Source organism: Perna viridis, chromosome 8, assembly GCF_037379345.1.
Source record: "Perna viridis isolate PV_CMFRI_1.1 ecotype Kerala chromosome 8, ASM3737934v1, whole genome shotgun sequence".
In the NCBI taxonomy this organism is placed as follows: domain Eukaryota; kingdom Metazoa; phylum Mollusca; class Bivalvia; order Mytilida; family Mytilidae; genus Perna; species Perna viridis.
In genome coordinates, this window is record NC_142452.1 from 22190842 (window position 1) to 22211148 (window position 20307).

The 20307-nt window shown below is 32.4% G+C and overlaps 2 protein-coding genes across 13 annotated transcripts in view; one reads left to right on the forward strand and one right to left on the reverse strand.

Annotated features, from left to right (window-relative positions):
- Window positions 1-7696, reverse strand: part of LOC148609841 (sacsin-like) — a 28867-nt gene extending 21171 nt beyond the window's left edge. Inside the window, exons 1-5 of one of the 5 annotated variants that reach the window (XM_088541232.1) lie at window positions 7554-7696; window positions 6395-6544; window positions 5299-5371; window positions 2690-2855; window positions 1946-2067 (exon numbers count right to left, since the gene is read on the reverse strand). In XM_088541232.1, coding sequence (XP_088397358.1) covers window positions 1946-2067; window positions 2690-2804 — 237 coding nt within the window. In that variant the 5' untranslated portion in view covers window positions 2805-2855; window positions 5299-5371; window positions 6395-6544; window positions 7554-7696. The other 4 variants (XM_088541233.1, XM_088541235.1, XM_088541231.1 and 1 more) reach the window with 4 other exon arrangements.
- Window positions 7266-19800, forward strand: LOC148609842 (uncharacterized). 8 transcript variants are annotated; one of them, XM_088541245.1, is made up of 9 exons: window positions 7266-7286; window positions 7692-7722; window positions 8819-8871; window positions 12924-13015; window positions 13667-13737; window positions 15724-15858; window positions 17534-17648; window positions 18264-18336; window positions 19496-19800. In XM_088541245.1, the coding sequence occupies exons 3-9, from the start codon at window positions 8856-8858 to the stop codon at window positions 19648-19650; spliced, it is 657 nt and encodes a 218-aa protein (XP_088397371.1). In that variant the 5' UTR covers window positions 7266-7286; window positions 7692-7722; window positions 8819-8855; the 3' UTR covers window positions 19651-19800. The 8 variants fall into 8 exon arrangements, with proteins under 8 accessions (XP_088397371.1, XP_088397367.1, XP_088397368.1 ...); XM_088541241.1 differs by lacking the exons at window positions 7266-7286; window positions 7692-7722 and adding an exon at window positions 9347-11336 and having other exon boundaries at window positions 7977-8871; XM_088541242.1 differs by lacking the exons at window positions 7266-7286; window positions 7692-7722 and adding an exon at window positions 10479-11336 and having other exon boundaries at window positions 7977-8871.
- Window positions 19801-20307: the final 507 nt, after the last annotated feature.

Here is a 20307-nt window from a genome sequence, read left to right on the forward strand (position 1 = left end):
CCATTCATGATGTTCCCTCTCGTTCTAATGGCTTATGTCTCGACCAACAGAAGCTTTAAGGATTTCAAGTAATACCCGCGCTGCACCTGCGTTAAAAGTTCAAACGATTATTTACGAATTACGTATTGAACCTACAAGAGAATATTTTGAGTCGTTTATTTTTCAGCTTTCCGATATAAATCTATAATGAAACACAAATCCGTATTTCTGGTTTGAATTGAATTAAAACCCAAGGTAGCTAGAACTCCAAGGGACCATTGAATTGTGTTCGAGTTATCGGGAGTTCGAGAAATTGAAGTTCGTATTTTTTCGGATTTTTTCTTAGCCGCTCCGAGTTCGAATTAATCGTTAGAAATTGCTTTCTTCCTACAAAGTTTTGCTAGTTCTTGGATATTTTTCATTCGCTTTCGGGACGTTTTGTTGATTCATGAACATTTAAAATGTGGTTTGTGCATTAAGAAACTTTCAGAGTTCGGGTTCTTTGGTGAATGATTTGTTATCATCAAATTTTCTTTGATGTCATTATGCCGACTTCGGAACATTCTCGAACTTCAATCAATCAATACAATGTTAGATTAAAACTACCTTAGTAGTGATTACTTAGATATTTCCTGAAATTAACTAAAATGACACTGAATAATGATTAGACTTTAGTTTTTCATAACTTTTATTACCCAAGCTTACAAAATGGGTGACAAGATCGAGTTAGTGAGGGATACTTTCTAAAATTTATTACCAACCGGACAGTCGATTGTACGAGAAATCCAAGATTATTTATCTTGATTATATAGGAAAATTGCCTCGGACTCCTCTAAAAACTGGGAGCATGGACCAGGTGCATCAAAAGGGTAACGTCCTCCGCTTTTCTAGAAACACCCGCCGAGTTGCCTATAAAAAATCAAGTCCGTGGTAGGCGAAAGAGGAAAGGAAAACCATGACAAGTTGAACAAATCAGTTTTCATGGCACAGATGGATACACCGTATTGATCCACGAGTTCATGATTACGACCAGAAAACATCTGTAGTGATGTTTGCAATCTTGTAGCAATATTACCCTTTTCCAGAAGCCTTTTTGTTAGAATTCTAGCGATACAAGAAGTCTGTGTAGTTTCGGTAAGCTCTGGCATAATGTATGAGGTGTGATATGAGCACTCCATACGCAGGTGCTGACGGGATGTTGCCACAGATGAAAGGAAAGTTGACAATTCTGAATGAAGTCATCTCGTTTATCGTAACGTTTGGTCAATAGTTTTCATTTACCATTTTGTAGGTCAAGATATGAGGCTGACCTCACAGTGTTTATAGTATAGTTTATCCCAAGTTCTTTGGGGGTAGACGCGATGTATTAGATCCCCGAGATTAGGATTGTTTAACGATAATACGTCATCTATATAGCGGAAACTGAGATCAAAGGATCAAGCTAAATAATATTCTTTCTTTCGGATCAGATCAGCTATAAAGCCAGCTCATAGGAGTGAAGGAATATGGCAGCATGTAGAGGAGCACAATTTGTTCCCATTGGAATGCTGACCATATGTTGAAAAAACGCATCTTCCAGACTGGACAAAAATGTAGTCGATTAAAATATCTCGATCTGTAAACATCATCTTCTGTATATTTGGAAGATGGTTTGGAATTATTTTTTAACAAAGTATGAGGAATTTCTACCAAGAACTGTGTATTTGTATCTAGGTGTTCCATCTTTTTTGAAAAAAAAAACAACAATCAACAATCAACAATGTATCATGTTTTTCAGTCGTTATTATAACTGAGTATGGGGAATAGACGTATACAGTGTTGAAAAATTATAGGTTTTAATGCTATTATATTCTGATAATAGTCTTGCACTGATTGTCTCCAAAAGATCTTTCGAATTTTTTCAGGACCCACATTGAATTAATACCACTGGAGAAGTAACAAAAGGATTGCATTAATTATGTCTTACCCGAAGTATTTGAGAGTCGTCTGGGTATTTGGTCAAAATCTTTTGAAGATGCTGAAGAAGAGTCATTCTATTCATCTTGTATGTCCTTCCAATAGTGAGTGGCGTTTTTCTATCTCGGTCCCCTTTGGACAAACAAAGCTCAGTTTAAAAAAGTATGATTACTGTAGAATTGGTATCAACACTATAATCAAACTTCATATGGAAATATATAAACCCTGGCTTATCATCAATAATCAATATACTTTATGATTGTTTGACTGATTGATTGTAATTGATGTCCTACGGTGGATAATACATGCATCATGCATTTTAGGACGAGAACCTTTTGAACAGTAGTTATTTGTACATGCCCAAAAATATTTTTCAGGATTTTCAATGTGCTAGTTCACAAAAGAAGGATTGTCACCTGATGGAAACAAATTTGATACTCCGAGTAATCAGGACGTCACTCTCTCTCATTTATGTCGTGAGCAGCTTGAAAGAGAAGCAGTGGCTACCAATTTTACAGTCTTTGGTGTAACTACCCGGCACTGAAGCCAGAACCGTTCGTATTTGAGGCGAAAAGGCGACAAAAATACCCCCTTAATATTGTTTCTCGTAGAGTATCAACTTTTGCACAGATGATAATTCCATTACACAACTACGTTCACCTTTTTCGTTGATTTACACGATTTGTTCAATGGGTTATGTCGATAAAGGAAATTGCATTAATTCCTAAGTTACAACGACAGAACCATGTTTTACCATCGTTTGAATATGTTGGTTGGCTGTCCATCCTGGCTTTTTTCTTTGGAGGTACGACAGGCTCATTGTAATACTGAGGTGTTGAGATCTTCCTTCTCCGGCCACGGTCCCCCATTGTTTCGTTTGGTGTTATTACTTTGTCTTGTCTTAAAGTTATTCCATGCTACTGTAATTGATAAAATAATGTAACACATTTTTAAAACTTTAAATTATAAGTCGAGTATGAAGTGATGATTCAAGAATTGATGTGAAGATAAAAAAATAATCAACTGGGTTAGAAATCCACTGTGAATGTAAAATTGTCCTGAGTAACAGTCAAAACATTATTATAGTCAAGTTCACTATTATTGGTATTTCAATCGGGTTCGATGTGGGAAAGAGACAAGTCTTTTTGTTTAGTTTGAAAGCATTTCAATTGATTTTGCATGTCCTATTTTAACTGTTCTATTCAAACATGCATTCATTTGATAACCATGTAAAACCTTATTTTATTTCGGCAAATCTATATGTTGAATAATGATGTAAAGCAAACACCACATATTGTCATAACAAAGATTTAATAGAGTAAATTCAGCAATATTGATACACAAGAGTGCTTCTACAAAGTTCGTGTTGTTAAGTTCAATATGGATGTGAAAGAAGAACAATTGTCCATTTCGTTATTTCGTTGTTTCTTCGATCGCAAGATCGCACTGTTTACTATATATATTACTGTATTATTTCAGTCGTCTCTGTCTTTTATTCATTTATGTGAAATATATTTAATAGACCATTAATCTGATTCTCGGTTTCTATGTCATTGCTTTCAAAGGTCAGAAAGGTCACCAGAACAGAAAGTAGAATTGATTGTTTTTAGATCGGACATATAGTGACCGAATTAATCAATTGATAGGACTAATTTAATTAAGATTGGAGAGTTTTGAATTCAAGATGAAGTAAATTTTCTATTTCATTTTATTTAGATATATGATGTAACCTTCTTGTATTGTTTGTATAAGGATAGTACGTAATTGGTAAAAATCATTTACCATATACATTTTTGTGCATTTATGATAAAGATTTGTAAACGCGCATGCATTGATATTTATTTCTGCTGATTTGAATCAAGCGAATTTCATTGATTGCGTCTGATTTATTTCTAGATAGACAGATGTGCTTAATCTAGGAAAGACCAAAATACATAGCATAGTAATGTATGGAAGAATGGAAGTCACATTATATAGGATGCAAAAGACGACCTACTTTGTGGAAAATTTGTAAATAAAACAATGAATAATTAACTAAAAAATTAAAATCATTAGAACAAAGACACGCCTTGTCTGCGCAGAAACCAGTCCCACTAATGCGGCCATGCTTTGCATACTTCTAAGCTGGAATTAAAATATGCTGAATACTTATTCCAGCAATGCTGAAGTTTGTATGGCAAACTAATTGTTGGCTTTGTGCCACTCTAAAGCATCTGACACGTGGGAAGCCACAGTAAATATGTATGTGTTTCAAAAATAAGAAAGGTCTTTTATTTACACGAAAGAAGTTTAAACTACCGGAATCAAGCGTTAAAAATCCTATTCTGTTAAATCCCATGCAAACAACAATGTCACAAAAATGACCAGCCATTGATTTAGGTCATCAAATTGAATTCAAAATATTTTGACAAAACGAACTTTTAATTGATAAAAGCTTTCCATTGTTTAATCTAATAGTTTTGTTTCTGAAAATGAAATACACAACTTCGTTGGTCGGATGTACCTATTCAAAATGTTAAGTACAATATGAAAATGAGAGTAGATAAGTTTGTGGCTGCATCCCTCATTTTATTTATTCACGTTAAATAAAAAAAAACAAGACAAAACAAACAAACAACCAAACAAACCGACAATTTAATTCGTTTCATGTTTCATTGCGTGATGTTATTCAAAATATCATTTTTTTTTCTTTTTGGAGATTTAAAGATGTTAAGCTCGTCTTAACGACAGACATCCACATTGTGGTCTAGGTTTTCTTCATTACAATGAAATTGTCAGTAGGTTTCAACTCATACGTTATCCCAGAGCTTGCCGAAACTACGCAGACTTTTTGTATCGCGCTATCACTCTAACAAATACGCTTCGGGAACAGGATAATGTTGCTACAAGATTGAAATCATCACTGTAGAAGTTTTATGGTCGTCATCATGAACTCATGGATCGTTATTGTGTATCCATCTGCACAATGAAAACTGATTTATTCAACGGGTCACAGTTTTCCTTTCCTCATTTGTCTACTCCGGACTTGACTTTTAATGAGCAACTCGGCGAGTGTTTCTAGAAAAGGAGAGGACGCTTACCCTATCGGTGCACCTAGTCAATGTTCCTAGTTTTTAATGGAGTCCGAGTTGCTCATTTGCTTTTGTTACTTTATATGTATGATTTTAGTTACTTTATGTTCTTTGTTGTGCAAATCTGTTTTACATGTCTGGTTTTTGTACCTGGATTCCATTTATTTTGATTACCGCTATAACCTTGATTCCATTGATTAAAGGAATTCCAGCTACCGAATTTTTATGGATACTTATGGTTTATTTCTACCTAAAATATTAATATGTAAAATATATTTGCATGACCACACACCTGGTGGGGTAATGGAACGAAGAAAGAATCAACATAAGAAGGGATATAAAAGATGATCCATTCAGTGTAAAGTCTGCAATAGACAATAAACAAAAGAATTAAAACAAACATAGAAATATATTAATACCTTCAAAATACACAATGTCTTCATAGATACCAATAACATTCAAGCGGTATGTATTACATACTACCATAGATATATAACCTTTAGGCATTACATGTAAACATCTATAATACTTCTCTTGCTTCTCATTTATACTGCATAAATAACCAACTGTCACATAATGGTTGTATTTATTTACAGTTGATCGCAAATGTATCACCAAGAGATTGCAATTCGTCTTTTTAATATAAACATAACTGGTTTCCATATAACGGCCATTTTGAAACAATATTGAATATCCTTATTTGTTTTTTTCGAAAATTAAATCTACTTTCAGTTTCAGTTTGTATTGAGGCAGATTTCAAGAGTTTGGAATAAGGTCAATCGTTTGTTTGTTGGGGTTTAACACCCGAGCAGCAATATTTCAGCTATATTCAGGCGATGAACATGAAGTGGATGATAAAATGAACATGAAATGATGTTGAAATAAAAAATGGAATGGGACACAAGGATAATGGCGTCGACAATTTTGATTGCCACTGGAAATAGGGAGAGGTGGGTAGGGTCGGGAAATTTAGCATCCTGTGGCGAAGCCCTATGGTTCCTACTCCGGGAAAATAACAGTAGGGTTTTTTAACGCGCGAGGATTGATTGATTGTTAAGGCTTAAGGTCCGAGCAGCAATATTTCAGCTATATTCAGACGATGAACATGAAATGGATGATAAAATGAACATGAAATGATAATAAAATAAAAAGGGATGGGACACAAGGGAAACAGGGTCGACGATTGCCACTAGGAAAAGGGAGGGATGGGTAGAGTCGGGCAATTTAGCCTCCTGTGGCGGAGCGTACAGGTTAGTACTCCTATCGAATGCCACAGCAGGGTTCTTTAAGGTGCGAGGAACGTGGCATATTTCCCAACACGGTGCACCACTATGGTTTGCAGTCAGGTTTTCCGTATTATAGCCTGACAACACCAGCAAGTAACATACCTGGGGTACCCCATTCCACCACCTGGGGCACACAGCCCAGTTGCTCTGCAGGCAGGGCGCCCTTGCCCCGGCTAAGTTTCTGGGCACTTTTTAGTCGCCTTTTACAACAAGCTTAGCGCTGCTGCAGGCCTATTCCTTTGAAACCCGGACCTGCACAGGTCGAAATAAGGTTGATAAACATATTTTATATAAATGTAAAGTTCTAACATTTTAAATTGAAGAAAAAATTTAAATATGGTCAAAATCACTTAACACAAATATTTCTTTTGTATTTTTCCTAAACCTTTGTAAACGCGTATTCATTGAAGTTTGAGTTTAAATGAATTCCAGCAACCGCATTTTATTGATTATTTCTGATTTACTTCTATCTCAAATATAAAATGTGTGAAATATGATTGCATGACCATACACCTGGTGAAGTAATGGAACGAAGAAAGGAGTCAACATAGATAGGAATGTAAAAGATGATTCATGCAATAGACAATACATACAAGAATTTAAACGAACATAGAAATATATTAATACGTAACAAAATACACAATGTCTTCATAAATACCAATTACACTCAAGCAGTATGTATTTCATAAAACCATAGATGTATAATCTTTATGCTAGGCATTACATGTAAAAATAAATAATAGTTTTATTAAGGAGGTAATATATGATGAATATAAAAGTAAGTAAATCCAACACAGATTAATATTCCGATTAAAATTCAAAACTACAAATGTTGAACATGTTTTGTTTATACACACGTAGCCTGGATATTCTTCTATTAATTGTCGAAAAGAAATATTGAAAATTGTAAATGCTGACCTACTTAAGAAATGGCTGAATGACATGGGTCATCGCCCGCCATTATAGTTTTGCTTAATCTGATCTCAGAACAAAGGTAAAATTCTTTGTTATACATCATTGTCCTGACTTTTGTTTACGTTCAATTTCAATCCATCCATTATACCGACAGAAACCTACATAATGATCTACATTGTCTTAATTAAAATGCAATTATTACGTTTCAAAGGCCAAAGGGAAGTATTACCATATCACAGATCATAACACAGAAAATATCAATAAAACACGTCTTAGACGCTTTCTCTTGCCTCTCATTTAAACTGCGTAAATAACCAACTGTCACATAATGGTTGTATTTACTTACAGTTGATCGCAAATGTTTCACCAAGAAATTGCAATTCGTCTTTTTAATATAAACATAACTACTTTCCATATAACGGCCATTTTGAAACAATAGTAAATATCCTTATTTGTTTTTTTCGAAAATTAAATCTACTTTCAGTTTCAGTTTGTATTGTGGCAGATTTCAAAAGGTAATAGTTTTTATATAAATATAAAGTTCTATCATTTTCTGTTGAAGAAAAGTTTTAAGAATGGTCAAAATCACTTAATACGAATATTTGTTTTGTATTTTTCCTTAACCCTGTAAACGCGTATTCATTGAAGTTTGAGTTTAAATAAATTCCAGCAACCGCATTTTATTGATTATTTCTGATTTATATCTTCCTAAACCTGTGTAAACGCGTATTCATTGAAGTTTGAGTTTAAAAGAATTCCAGCAACCGCATTTTATTGATTATTTCTGATTTATATTTTCCTAAACCTTTATAAACGCGTATTCATTGAAGTTTGAGTTTAATGAATTCCAGCAACCGCATTTTATTGATTATTTCTGATTTATTTCTATCTCAAATATAAAATGTGTAAAATATGATTGCATGACCATACACCTGGTGAAGTAATGGAACGAAGAAAGGAGTCAACACAGAAAGGAATGTACAAGATGATTCATGCAATAGACAATACATACAAGAATTTAAACGAACATAGAAATATATTTATATGTGAAAAATACACAATGTCTTCATTAATACCAATTACACTCAAGCAGTATGTATTTTATAAAACCATAGATGTATAACCTATACGCTAGGCGTTACATGTAAACATCTTCTATTCAGGAGGTAAGATATTATGAATATCAGAGTAAGTAAACCCCACTCAGATTGTCAAAATATTAATTCTCCGATAAAAATTTCAAAACTACAAATGATGAACACGTTTTGTTTCTACACACAGTAACCTGAATATTCTTCTATTAATTGTCGAAAAAAATATGGAAATTGTAAATGCTGACCTACTTATGGAATGGATAAAGACAAGAGTGCGTTTTGATTTTGTCATATTACAAACTATTTTTAGCAAAAGATACCACTACCACTAGGACAAATACCACTTCGTCATAACCAACATTTCACTGAGTATATTCATCATACAATTTGAAAATGTTGTTGCTTTTATGTTCAATATGAACGTGTATGTTTTATTCATTCAAGTTATACAAATACAATGAACAGCAATCTGAGGATTCATTTTTCATGATGACTTTTTTTCCGTCCATATTTACAGAGTAACCAAATAACGTAATCCAATCTTTTTTTGAACAATGTTGCTTTTAAAATGTAAGTATTTTTATATGAATTACTGCATAAATAGTTGTTCAAATAACGTATATGTGGAAACTAATATCAAGGTTGACAGATATAGATATTTTAAAAATAAAAGTTGCATTGTTTATAATTTACAAAATTATAATGTAAAACACACAACAAAGAACATTAAATAACAGAAATAATACATATAAAGTAACAACAGTAAATGAGCAACTCGGACTCTGAAAACTGGGAGCATGGACCACTTGTACTGATACTGTAAGCGTTCTCTGCTTCTTAAGAAACACCCATCGGGTTGCTCACAAACAGTCAAATCCGATGTAGACGAAGGATGAAAGGGAAACTATAATACGCTAAACAAATCAGTTTTCATTGACGACTTTTGTTACTTTGTATTTTTTTTTGTTATTTTATGTCCTTTTGATTTCCGCAAGAATCTTGGTTTGCTTGATTATACACTTTCTTTTAAAATTCTGATGTCAAGACAAGAACACCTAGCGATGAGATGAACAGAGGATTAGGGACTGTATACAAGTAGAATTGGAAAAGACGTTCTGGTGGTTTATTGAGAGCATGCAATAATTAAAGAATAATCAAGGGAACCAAGGTTATAGCGGTAATAAAAAAATGTAATCAAGGGACAAAGACCAGACATCGAATACAAACATACACAACAAAGAAAATAAAGTAACCAAAATCATACATACAAAGTAACAAAAGGAAATGAGCAACTCGGATTCCGTTAAAAATTGGGAGCATGGACCAGGTGCACCGGTAGGGTAAAGCGTCCTCTGCTTTTTCTAGAAACACCCACCGAGTTGTTCATTAGAAGTCAAGTCCGGGGTGGACAAACAAAGAAAGGAAAAATATGACACGTTGAATTAATCAGTTTTCATGGCGCAGATGGATACACCATAAGGATTCACGAGTTCATGATCACAACCATAAAACTTCTGTGGTGAAGACGTCAATCTTGTAGCAACATTACCCTTTTCCAGAAGCCTATTTGTTAGAATTCTAGCGAGATACAAAAAGTCTGCGTAGTTTCGGCAAGCTCTGGCATAACGTATGAGTTGTGATATGAACACTCCATACGCAGGTGCTGAGAGGATGTTGCCACAGATGACAATTCTGACTGAAAAGTCTTCACGTTTGTCGTTCAGTTTCCTTCAACATCGCTTTTTAAGTGTAGGTCACGATATGAGGCTGACTTCACAGTGTCTGTCTATAGTATCCCTTATCTCATGTTATTTTGGTAGACGCGATGTATCAGAACCCCGAAATTAGGATTGTTTAAAGATAATACGTCATTTATATAGCGGAAACTGAGATCAAAGAATCTAGGTTAACGATATTCTTTCTTTCGGATTAGATCAGCAATGAAGTCAGCTCGTAAAAAAGAAGGGAGAGATCAGCAAGCAGAAGAGTACAATTTGTTCCCATTGAAATACAGACCGTTTGTTGAAAAACGCGTCCACCACACTAGACAAATATATTGTCGGTTAAAAATTCCAACATTTTGTTAACGTCTTCCTCTGTATATTTTGAAGATGATTTGGAATTATTTCTTACAAAGTATGAGGAATCTCTACATAGAACTATATATTTGTATCTAGGTGTACCATCTTACCAAAGGCACAAACGAGAGTAGATTCTTAGGTCAAACAGCGCTGGGAATTTACAACTTAAGATCAACAGACAAACTACACATTGAACAATACACACATAAAAAAAAACAAAACAAAAAAGACATACAGAAAGGAATAAAAACAGCACAATCCCAACACGAACATCAGAGTTAAAGAGTAATCAAGGGAACCAAAGTTATAGCGGTAATCAAAAGAATGTAATCCAGGGACAAAGACATACACAACAAAGAACATAAAGTAACTAAAATCATAGTTAACAAAAGTAAAAGTAAAAAAGTAAAAGTAAAAAAGTAATCCGAAAGAAAGTTAAAGTAACAAAAGTAAATGAGCAACTCGGACTCCACTAAAAACTGGAAGCATGGACCAGGTGCATTGGTAGGGTAGGCGTCCTCTGCTTTTCTAGAAACACCCGCCGAGTTGCTCATAAAAGTCAAGTCCGGGGTAGACAAACGAGGGAAGGAAAACTCGGAAGCTTCGAGGGAGCAAAGTGTCTGCTTCTTGCAAGACATCTGGGTGCAGTTATTCAAATTGTATATCCGCTGGACAATGGTTATCCGTGGGATAAGTCTAGTGCAATCTATATAAGTTATCCAGTAAATAATATAGTTTCCATCTGATAATATTTTGTACAACTGAGCCCATATGTGCCTTTGAAGTCTAGTTTTTATCCAAGCATGTCGTTAAATATATCAGTACTTAACAGTTGAATAACCTCCACATGTTTACTTAAATTTATTTCAATTTTGATATAGAAGAAGTATTATCATTAAGCCTTGAAAGTTTTGTCTGAAATGACAGGCTTCTGTAAAATGTTTATCTTAAAAGGTAATTTATGTCTAGTTCATAGTAAAATTTTGGTGATGACTTTTTCTCTGCTTTGATATAGTAAACGTTTTGGAAATAATTTATTGATATAAACTGTTGTTATTGTTCATTGTGATGTATTAGGTGTGGCCATATTCATGCATGTTAACTATTCTAATTTTTGCCATGATGGATGCATTGGTTATATTTAAGTCAAATCACCTTCTTTAAAGTATGAATTGGAATAAATAAACACGAAGGAAATGAAGGAACAAAATGACTCTACATTATTTTCATTCAAAGTAAAAGACTGTTTTCGTAAAAACCTTTTTGTATTTTGGTAAAACGAGTCAGAAATATGGGGAAATTGTAACTCGATACTGTCGTGATCTAAATGATAAAACAGCGACTTATGGATAGTACTTTGGGTTCGTCCATCATCGTTAATTTTAAGCATGGACTAAAGTGTAAAACATACAAATCTGATTGCTTTGAGATGCACATTAATCTTTGACAAGGACATATAGTTCAATAAACCCACAGCATGATGTATTCTGCAGTAAGGGGGCTTAAACGATATCAATGTTTGATCTCGCCATTAATAAAGAGATTATCCTCGTTGTCACTGTATTTTATGCGTGTCACACACAATTGCTTTAGAATGTTTCTTGTATAGCGTATAACAATATATATATCAGACAAGCTGCGAAGCTGTTATATTAGAAGTGTCCTTTGTGAATTACGATTGAAGAAAATTCGTTTCTTGCCGAAACAATAATTCAAAAATGGACTCGTTTACTAGACTGATTAGTATAGGAAGACGCACATAAACTACAGTAAGTAACATATTGTGTAATCTTTTAGTGGAACAGGGAAAAAACACCTATCAAACCCTAAAATCTTTAGTAATTTTTAATAATGCACACAAAAGTATATTCGAATTCTATTTTTTTATTATTTCCGTAATTTAATCATTTGTGTTTTTATTCATTTTTTTTTCCTTTATGCTCTTTTCTCTTAATATTGTCTTTTATTTAGAATTGATTTTAAACGTAAACTTTAAAAGTAATAAATTCCTGTGGTGTTGTTTTGAGAAACCATTATTTTTCAAAAAAATGTTGATAATTATTTCTATAAGGTCATGTTCAAAACATGTTGAAAAAAAGACAATTTTGCAGTAAAACACATTTTATATATTAAGTTCTCAAACATTTTTTTTTCAAATTATTATAAGTATATTACAAAACTTGTTTCGACCGGTCCGATTATAGGTTGGAATGAATTCTACCTATATTTTTCATTTTGAAACATTCTTTATATACTTTTTATTTGAAGACACTCTATGGTGCTCCAAGTTAATAATTCAAGGTATATTCTAGCACGATAAATGATACAGAAATAACTTTTTAAGATAAATATTCTCTGTGCATCATTTTATATGAATCGTTATTTTCTCGCATTTGCATCAGATCATCTAATATTTGCCCAAATTGTAGACGTGAGTAGAATAAAAACTTCACGTTTCATTTGGAATTGTATTTTGCAATTTTTTTCACCAATGAAATCCACAAAATCAAGTACCATAAGAACAGCATTGTATTACTGTAGGTGTTATGGAATTAGGAAAAGAGCAGATTGATCTACCTCGTCAATGGATGGGTAAATTAGCCTATGTGATCAGAAATGTCTTAGACAAGGAGGTAAACGTATTGTTCTGAAATTGTTATCGAAGACTAATGAAATATGTGCAATACATATGCTTATTCCATCCTTTCGTAGACCTAATTTTGCCATATGAAAAAAAAATTACGTCTTAAGCAATATTTAAATTCTGCAAATATATTGACAAAATCATAAAGTTCGACCATAATTATTTTGTACACGTAATTGTGTGGTGCACACTGCATACTGGATACCAATCCAGTTGTTTTTGACACATAAGGGCAAGGACTTGCTTGGTCCTAATTAGTATGCAATTTATTTTCAGTCCTGTTTTCATCTGTTTGTGAAAAATAATGTCCATAGGTTTTAGATGATGTTTTGTGTTCCAGAAACCGTATTATCCCTTTTATTCTGAGTAGATAGCAGATTTATAGCATGCAATATAATTCTTACACTTCCAATATAAAGATATTCAAATTTTCAAATTGCTTATCTGTTAGGTTGAAAGGGTTTAAAATGAAAGAAAATTAAAAAAAATAATAATAAATAAATTCGACAGATCTCTTAATTAAGTAAACATGGTAGATACATTATTTGGTCCGTCACAAAAGAAAAATGAACTTTATAGATTTAAATTAAAGTACGATTCATCTTCCCATGGTAGCTCTGTAACGGCTGTTTTATTGTAGGAATGCAATGAACTAATAAAGACGGCCGAAGATATTGGGTTTGAACCAGCATCTTATACCGAGGAAAATCAGTAAGGATTTACTTAATCTACCTTAAACAAAAGTGTAATAGTATTATATTTATATGATATACAGCTAGGGATGGTAGTCTGGCATTTATGTTGTATATAAAATTCCGTGATTATTTGCTTTTTTATTTCTTTATGCGGAAACAAATTTAAGATGAGAGGATTCAAAGTACCACATACACTTTTATTAATAGTTTCTAAATGGTCCTGTCTTTTGTTTATTTTGTCTATCCCAGCGAATTTTCATTGCTGTGACGTCAACATTGTTTTTTTTTTAGAAAAAATGTAAACGCAGTTGTATTTTATTTAATGCATGACAGAGGTTGTTATTTATACATCAGGGACAGAAAGTAGTTCATAGGTCGATACCCCCTTGGAAGTGGGTGTTATCTTTTGATTGCTTGTCCATTGTAATCTATTCTAATCAGCAATAAATCGATCATATATTATGCACTTTTAATATGATTAATGCTAAATATTTGAAAGATATCATTCCTCACAATGAAACTTACATTGGCTTGAAATTACACATTCATCATCAGATTTGTATAATTATATTCCCTTACAAACCGGTATGGAAACAGTCTGGTCGCGAGACGGTATTTAAAAGATGCGTTTGGTGTAAGCTTAATAAGTTTTTATATTAGTATGTAGTGATTTTCTATACTTTTCTGAAAGTACAAAATGATACATCGAAAAATATGAATTATTGTCAATATATATCAAAACTATTCCTTATGTTTAACCCAAAACTTAAAACACTATACTTTGGTAAATACAAAGAGAGTCATATAGTTCGTACAATATTTTTACATGTATACGCTCTTTATAAGTTTGTTTTTGTTTTTGTTTTTGTTTTTTGTTTTTTTGTTTTGTTTTGTTTTTTTTTTTGGGGGGGGGGTGGTGTTGTTAATTTCTGTATTTAAGCCGTTATTCACGATTATACAATGTTTGCTAAAATGTTAGTTTAAAATTGATGATCTAAATTTACCCTATTCCAGTCAAAAATTTGATATGGAGCTAAGGCTGAATATCGGTAAAAATATCGAACATGAAAAAAAATGTATGGAGGAATAATTCAGAGAGAGAAAAAAGTATAAACGGCGTAAACGTGAAACAGGAAAGAACGGCGATCTAATGACACAATTTATCGAATAAAATAAAATTGCATATAAAGGAAACAATACTTGACCAAAAAAAAAAAAAATAAAAAAAAAAAAAAAAAAATAAAATTGCATATAAAGGAAACAAAAACAAAAACAAAAACAAAAGCGCTTGCAATATCAATTCCCACAATAAACAAAAAAATAAATAAACATCAGGTGCTCTAGAAGAGTAGACATGTCCTGCTGCTACGCCTGTTGTATTCGTAACGTTGTTAAATGAATAAAATAAGAGTTTAGTTACAATTAAGTACCCTGTCAGGCGCAGCCCTAAAAAAGGTCCCATCAAACTTATAATGGAGCAACCACAGGTGCGATTCACACTTGGGCGATTTCGGTTAATTTGACATTAAGTTGGTCACTTTTTTGATAAATGTTTTATATATTTGCTGCAAGATACAAAATGTTTCTTGATACTTAACCATTTAAAATTATGCAAAATTCGTGTTACCTCAAAAAAGATTACTAAATCGGTGTAAGAATATCTTGTAAGATTTGATAACATCCATAGTATTAAAAGTTTTCCTTTGTAATCCTACTATGTTGATTCTATACACGTGGTGATTAGGAATTAAATGTATTACATTGAAAAAAGTAAAATTTCCTTTGTTTTTAAGATTTTATTTGAAAACATAAATTGGAAAGATTTTGTCATAGTTATAAGGGGGTTATGTCATCAATGTGTAATAGTTATAGAATTGGTATTTTTGTATTTGTATATTTGCAGTGTATATTCAACCGTTAATTGCAGTAATGCATGTGAAGTAATTAAAAGTACATAACCTTTGTTTTAAATGTATTCAAAATAATATTTTATTTCCCTTAGAAAAAGTCAAAGTGAAGAGTTCTGGAACTGTTCCCACTGTGTTCTGGAATATGATTTTGAATTAACATGGGATAAAATAAAAAAACTTGTACCCGAGACCTGGAATAACAGACCAATTAAAGGCCTAAATAATCGGTAAGATTGTAGGTATGTCATTTGATAATAAAATCTCTTCCTTGATAACAAAACAATTGATGGCTTGTAGATATACAAATGTAAAGTACGACTGATGAGTGAAGTTACCACTTAATCACAGATACAAAGTAGAAAGATTTGTATAAAAGGAATTAATTCGTTTCGTCGTTTTATTTTTTCTTGATACTTGTGGTTATTTACAAATATATACCCAATTTCACTTCACTGTGGATCACTGTTTTGTTTTGTTTTGTTTTTTTGTTTTGTTTTTGTTTTGTTTGTTTTGTTTTTCTTTGGTTTATTTAAAAAAAAAACTTTTAACCAATAGGGTTTACTAAGCTACCTTGTGATGAACTATCTCTGCTTTAGGATATTGTCTATCAGTACAATTTTGCAATCTTGGACATCGTTTTCAAAGCTATTTATTAATTATTTATTCAATTTCAGAGATTATAAGCTTTCTGATTGGATGAAAAATATAGTAAATCATTTAACAGACGAAATTTGCGTACGTTACTTTGACGTCATCAACATTTGTATATTATCTTAAACGTTAGCGCACACTTGATTTTTATGAAAATACAAATGAATTCATCACAAGTTGTAGGAATCACTAGAATAATTGTCCTTGATGTAAATTCTACTGACATTGAATGATTTGGCATAAAAGCTATGGAAGCTTTTTAGTTAATAAATAAAGTTAACATTTGACCTCTGAGGACATTAAATTGAAATTGAATATGACTTCTTTTTATTTAGATTCAATCCTTGATTGAAAAAAAAAATACTCAGTTTCTTCTAACAAAATGAGGAATGCTTTTTTTTTTTGTACATTGTTTTTTTTTTTTTTTTGTGCCGCTGATCAATGCTACATGTACCGCTAATCAACCAATTATGACCCAATAGCATGCAAATGCTATCTAATCACCACAGGTATATTCACGCCGAAATGGAAGAGAGAGGTTAGCTCCCTGTAAAACCCACCATTTTCTTTGAAATGCCTGTACCAAGTGAGGACCGTTGCAATACCAGAATTATATCTATTTTGCCAGATTTGTTTTGGACGACTAGATTTTGGATCGGTTTAGTGTTCGGTAATTTTGTTGTTACCCTTATTGAATATAAGTTAGGTGTTATCATCAATAGATATGGTACCAAGCGATTCCTAGTCTACCTGTCTGGAAGACAGACAAAAATATGTGTATAATGCATAATGCATTATAGTGTATGAAAAGCTTTAGTTGTATCAAAAGAAGTAAAGTATATCTTGAAATATTTATATAAAGTTGACAATACTGAATGAGAAGTCATCTTGTTTGTCGTATAGTTTTGTCATGAGTATTTTCTTTACAATCGATCTGTATTAAAGTAGGTCAAGATATGAGGCTGACTTGATAGTGTCTGTAGTGTCTTTAGTCAAGTGCTTCCTAGAACATGTATATAATTTGAATCTAAGTGACGAATTCAGATGCATTGTGGACCTCTTTATTTATACTATTAGCACCACGTGATTGGGGTTATTTCATCATAGACAGACACAAATATCACCATCACTCGTTAAATAACAATACATAATTACAAGCTCGATTTTTCGGAAACTTAGGGACTGTCATAAATCTTTGATAAGTCCCAATGACAATAAACAATCTATATTGTAAATGTGTACCCCTTTCAGTTGTAGAGTATTCCGGTATGATCCGGGAGAAAATTTTCATCCGCATTTAGATGGTTCTAACGTGAACGAAAATGGTGATCGGAGTTATCTTTCGGTTCATATATTTTTAAATGAGGTAAGAAATGTTTCAGTTATTTTTAAACCATAGAATAAAAAAACAAAAACAAGTTTGCTTCAATCGGTGGTCAGTAAAGCTTTGCTTTAACTTATTATTAAAGATTTGATTAACAAAATAAAACTCAGCTGAATATCTGAATGGTAGAACATTGTGGTGACGGGTTTGTTTCATATTACAATTGTTTTGGTTTTGAGAACTACTTATATACAATTGAATTATGAATTTGAATTAAGATCTTCCATTGAATTTGATCATTGCTAATGGGTGGTATCCCTATGAAACACTTGTACGGCATATCTCACAATTGGCGATATTCATATAAGTGGTATTTTTGTATTCTAGTAGTGGTCAGGCTAAATGAAGTAAGCAAATATATCGGGCTACTTCTCTTTGTTTATTTGTCATTCGATCTGAAGGACATGGTATACAGTAGTCCATAATTGCTCACTAGGTATACAGGGAAAGCTAGTGTTTTTTCATTGAATATTGAGTTGACGGCCAGTCTCACTATATGGAACTGCTAAATATTTTGGTTGGCATAAAAATGAAATTGGAATAGACGAATTCAAATGACTAAAATCTGATAAACTCATTATATGATAACTATGACAGGACTTTGAGGGAGGACAAACAATTTTTTTATCTATGTCCGAAGAGGAGAAGACGGTAATAGTTCCACGAACTGGTACGTACTAGTAATATATCCAACAGTGAAAATTCACAGAGAATGCAATAGCCGAAAAATATAACAACACATTGCCTCTTTGTTGTCATGGTTACTAATTGTGTTTTATTGGCTACATTAGAACATTGTCAAATTACTTTTTAATTAATATTTTAGCAACATAGTTCAGTATTGTTTGGAAAACCATGCAACACTCAGAATATCCAAAACATGAACATGATTTTTTAACATTCAAGTTACTACTTAAATTTATAATATTAACCATAATACGGGTTAGGGTTATTCTCAATGTATTATCCACTGGATAACAGGGGTACTGTAATTTGAGCATCTGAGAACACTTATTCTGAAAGGGACAAGCCCATAATAAAATGTGGACAAAACTTCATTAATTGCACCAAGGTTTAATATGCGTACTGGTGTCTTATTACTGCACGTGTAATGAAGTTCTGAATTAAAACTTATCGAGATAACTATCCTCAGTATCAGAATTTGGCACACGCACAATCAGATTTCCTCAGTCAGTACTTTGCATAAAATAAAATTTTGAGAGACAATTACCAATATCCAATTTGCACAGCCTTAGAGATAAATTGGATTTCCCAAAGATTTAACTTTTTGTGTAGACCAAGGTTTTATTAACACAACATCAGATAGTCATTGATACATTGTACAAAATTTCCGGTAATGAGGGCTCTTACAATATTTTTTCTTTTCGTTGTCGTCATTTCCAAGCAAACCAAACTAGTACCAATCAAAAACTAAACGAAACTGGTAAAAACTGAATAACTGATTTTCTTTCCAATTTAGTATAAAGTGCCAAAGATCTAGAGTAATCAAGTGAACCAAGCTTCGTGTGGAAATCAAGATTATATTCCAAAGAAAAAAATTAGACATGGAAAACAGACACGCAGAACAAAGAATATACGTAAACTAACCAATATAACAGGTAAAAAGAACAAAAGTAAATGAGTAACTGGACTCCAATAAAAACTTGGAGCATGGACCAGATGTACCGATAGGGTAAGCGTCCTCTGCTTTTCTAGAAACACAAAATTACGTCATATACCGTACTCCATTTACACATTATGTTGGAATATAGTTTGGTTCTGACAAATTGACGTGTATTTTGATATTTCTACTTTTCCTTCTTCTATAGGTTGTGTACTAATATTTGAACATGATATTCTACACGAGGGGGCACATGTGAAAACTGGGAGGAAGTATCTTTTACGTACTGATGTGATGTATTCCTGTGAGACCGTGCATAAAAAATCAAAACTGTCCAGATTTCTAGCTTATTTTCACAATTGAACTAGTTTTAAAAGATTTGTACACAGTAAATGAATGACTTAATTTGACTTATTACATACGTTGATGGACTTAATGAGCTGATCAGTGGTTACTGTAAAATTCTTTCAGTGATTGTATATTATGTATGGTAAAAATATAAATTATTTTATATTATAGTTTTTTTTTTCTCTTTATCAAGTCCTACAGACCTATTTAATTTCGATGTTTGACAAAGTATGACTTTTATATATATGTACTGTCTCCTTTCTTACCTCACTTCAATATTTTTTTTATAGCAAACAAAAGATTTTGCAATAAATTATGCATTTTTTATGTTAAATCAGTTTTTGCCATTCTATACATTTGTAACAATGTTTAAAGAAAATTTTAACTTATACTACTATAAACGAATTATTTTTTTTGTGGTTGCTAATTTTTCGTGGATTTTGTCAATTGAATATATTGGTGAATATCAATTTTCACAGTTTCAACCTAAAAAAATGATTTGCATTATATTGTGTTAAAAATAACTTTTGCTGATACTACTTTACACACTTCAGTTTCACTGTGAAATTTTATATGTTCACAGGATATGCTTGTTGAAAATATAAATTTTATTAAAATTAGCAATAAAGTTCTCGGTGCAATAAGAATGGTCTACCATTAATTACTGTTCCA

What these genes read in the sequence shown, in the direction of transcription:
- LOC148609842 (XM_088541241.1), top strand. Translation starts at nt 11,303, where the DNA reads ATGACAGGCTTCTGTAAAATGTTTATCTTAAAAG. An exon ending in TAAAATGTTTATCTTAAAAG is followed by an intron (nt 11,337 to 12,923) that starts GTAATTTATGTC and finishes GTATTACTGTAG; the next exon opens with GTGTTATGGAATTAGGAAAA. An exon ending in TCTTATACCGAGGAAAATCA is followed by an intron (nt 13,738 to 15,723) that starts GTAAGGATTTAC and finishes TATTTCCCTTAG; the next exon opens with AAAAAGTCAAAGTGAAGAGT.